General features: G+C 46.5%; 1 protein-coding gene across 6 annotated transcripts in view; it reads left to right on the forward strand.

Annotated features, from left to right (window-relative positions):
* Positions 1-2500, forward strand: part of LOC125957123 (FHIP family protein AGAP011705) — a 13406-nt gene that overhangs the window by 8388 nt on the left and 2518 nt on the right. For all 6 annotated transcript variants that reach the window (XM_049689598.1, XM_049689599.1, XM_049689597.1 and 3 more), the window contains exons 7-9: positions 1-929; positions 1011-1189; positions 1276-1642. The exon at positions 1-929 is cut by the window's left edge and continues 71 nt beyond it. In XM_049689598.1, the coding sequence (XP_049545555.1) occupies positions 1-929; positions 1011-1189; positions 1276-1642 (1475 nt within the window). The remainder of the gene's footprint in view (positions 930-1010; positions 1190-1275; positions 1643-2500) is intronic.

Genomic DNA, 2500 nt, shown 5'->3' on the forward strand with positions numbered 1-2500 from the left:
GATGCTCAAGTACTTGCTGCCGTGCAAGCACGTACCCATATCGCATCGCTTCAAGATCAACCGAGTCGATCCGTACACGCAAGCCGTCGAATACTTTCTCAACATTACGCCCGATATCATGCGCAAGGTGAACAGTGTGCTGAGTCTGAATAACGCAAATCCGACGAACCTGTTGGTCGGTGCTCCTGTACCGCTTTCATCAAATAACCGTTCGATGGGAATGATGGGAACGGTGGGCATCGTCGGGAGTAACAATCTAAACGTTAGCAAAACGGTCGGTGCCAACTGGAACCATTATGGGTTGAATACGGGAGAAACACTGCTGGCCAACTATCAGGCGTACCTGCTCGATGCACGCAATCGTATCGCACAGTGCAAACATGCGTGTGATCAGTGGAACAATGTGTATAGATACCAGAAACTATCCAAAACATCGCTCACCCCATCGGCAGCGGCCAGTGGACCAAGCAGCTTGACGATGACGATCGCACCAACGGATGAGTCTGGTGCACCGATTGGTCGCTCGGTGAAGGTGCAATTGATCAAAGACTTTCTTCAGGAATTTTCCACCTCAAGTGATCAGCAGGAATCGGGAACGGTGGAACGTGGGGCCGTAGTGGCACCAAGTGCAATAATGTTTGGCGGTGTGGGACTCACCAGTGGGGGAAAGCAGCAGCTGGATAGCTTACAGTCGATCGGTGATAGTAGCGGGTACGAAAGTTTGAACATTTTCTCGCAATCGACAATGAGCAGTGAGCATCAGTTGCAACCGCAGCCGCAAATAGGATCCCTGCTCGGTGACGCAGGTCAACAGCAGCAGCATCCTCCGCGGCGGATCGATTCGTGGAAGATTTCAAGCGTACGCGAGGAACTGATCGGTGATTTGGATCTTTCGGAAGATCTGTTTGCACAGGGGACAGTTAGTTTAGGTAACTAACTAACTTATTTGTTGCTATAATTCTTGGTGTTTGGTGTACAATTGTAAATGATTTGCATTCCTCCTGCCGTAGGTCCCTTTCTCACCGCGATCTGGGGCAAGCTGCAAACGTTTACCAGCAACTGTCTGTACGTGAACCTTCATCTGACCGGGCTAATCAGCCATCTGACACACTATCCGTTACCGTTGCTGCACTCGATATTGTTGCGACCAGACATCCCTACCACCTCCGATACACCATCGTTTCATCAGGTATTTTGAGCATTCCTCTATCAATGTCTATGCCAACCACTGCAAAGTCTACTTTAATGTCATACTTTTACACATCCTATTGAAAGGTGCTAAAAATATTGAAACAGCAGATAGATGCGGAACTGCCAGATACGGACGAAGCGCTTGAGATAGTGGACGTTGCGCGCTCATTTTTGGTCGATCGCGAGTTCCGGCTTGTTAATATGCGCAAAAATGCGATAGAAACGACTTCCGGCACCGTTACCGCTGGTAGACAGCCACTGTACAATGGCAGTGGAGGAAGAGGAGGCACTGGCAGTGCGGGTGGCTCCATGATGACCTCAAGCTTGTCACAAACGACACCGATGCAGCTGACACCTAGCTCATCATACGATCCATTCAAACGACAAGATAGTAAACGCAAGAGCATCAGCAACTCGTTTTCTAACATTTTCCGGCGGCCGGGATCCGTGGGTGAGTAAAAGCCTGAGTATACCCGCCCTGGCAGGGTTGATAATCCACGATTCTATCTTCACCGATCCTATCACTTTCGCTCTTTCGCTCGATTATCGATCACAACACTTTTGATCGCAAAAGAGGAGGTCGATCTTGTACTCTACTTCACAGCTCATTGCGTCTACTCTCCGATACCGTGACGATCCGACACGTGTTACAGTTTATCTGCACTCATTTTTCTCATCCGCTTTCCTTGGCTTCTTCCATCTGTTTCTCTATTTTGTCATCATCGCTTGGTTGATCTTTTGTTATTTTTCCTTCATTTTGTCGCATTTTATCCGCTTTATCTTGACATCAAAGTGGTAATCTGAGCTCTTTCCATTACACCTTTTTTCCACACTTTCGTTTTATCGGTTTATTTCTTGTTGGTTACTTCATCACGAGAGTAAGAGTGTGGAAGTAAAACTTTGATGCTCATCATTTGCTCTTTTCTATTTTAGTTCGTTCTCTTTCCTACGGCTTTAAGTAGCATTCAGACAGGAGTTTTTTTGTTTTTCTTTCACATTTCTTTACAAAACACCGCTTAATATCGCGTCACCTAAATTAACACACGAAGCTGCTTCTAGCGCGCACATCCAATCTCACGAAGTAAATCTAGCCAATCTCACATGTCTCGTACCATCCCTCGTAGCTCACGATAGTGTGGCTCCACGAAATATGCCTCGCAATCTATGCTTGATTACCATTCACTAACGAAATTAATGGAAATAGTATCTTATCCCTTGACTTCTCCACTTGGAGTAAAAGTTGATGCGAGGAAAGTGAATTCACCAAACAGAGTAAACTTCATTCCGCGTTTGAACATTTGTATTTTGC

The sequence above is a fragment of the Anopheles darlingi genome, chromosome 3 (assembly GCF_943734745.1).
Source record: "Anopheles darlingi chromosome 3, idAnoDarlMG_H_01, whole genome shotgun sequence".
Classification (NCBI taxonomy): Eukaryota; Metazoa; Arthropoda; class Insecta; order Diptera; family Culicidae; genus Anopheles; species Anopheles darlingi.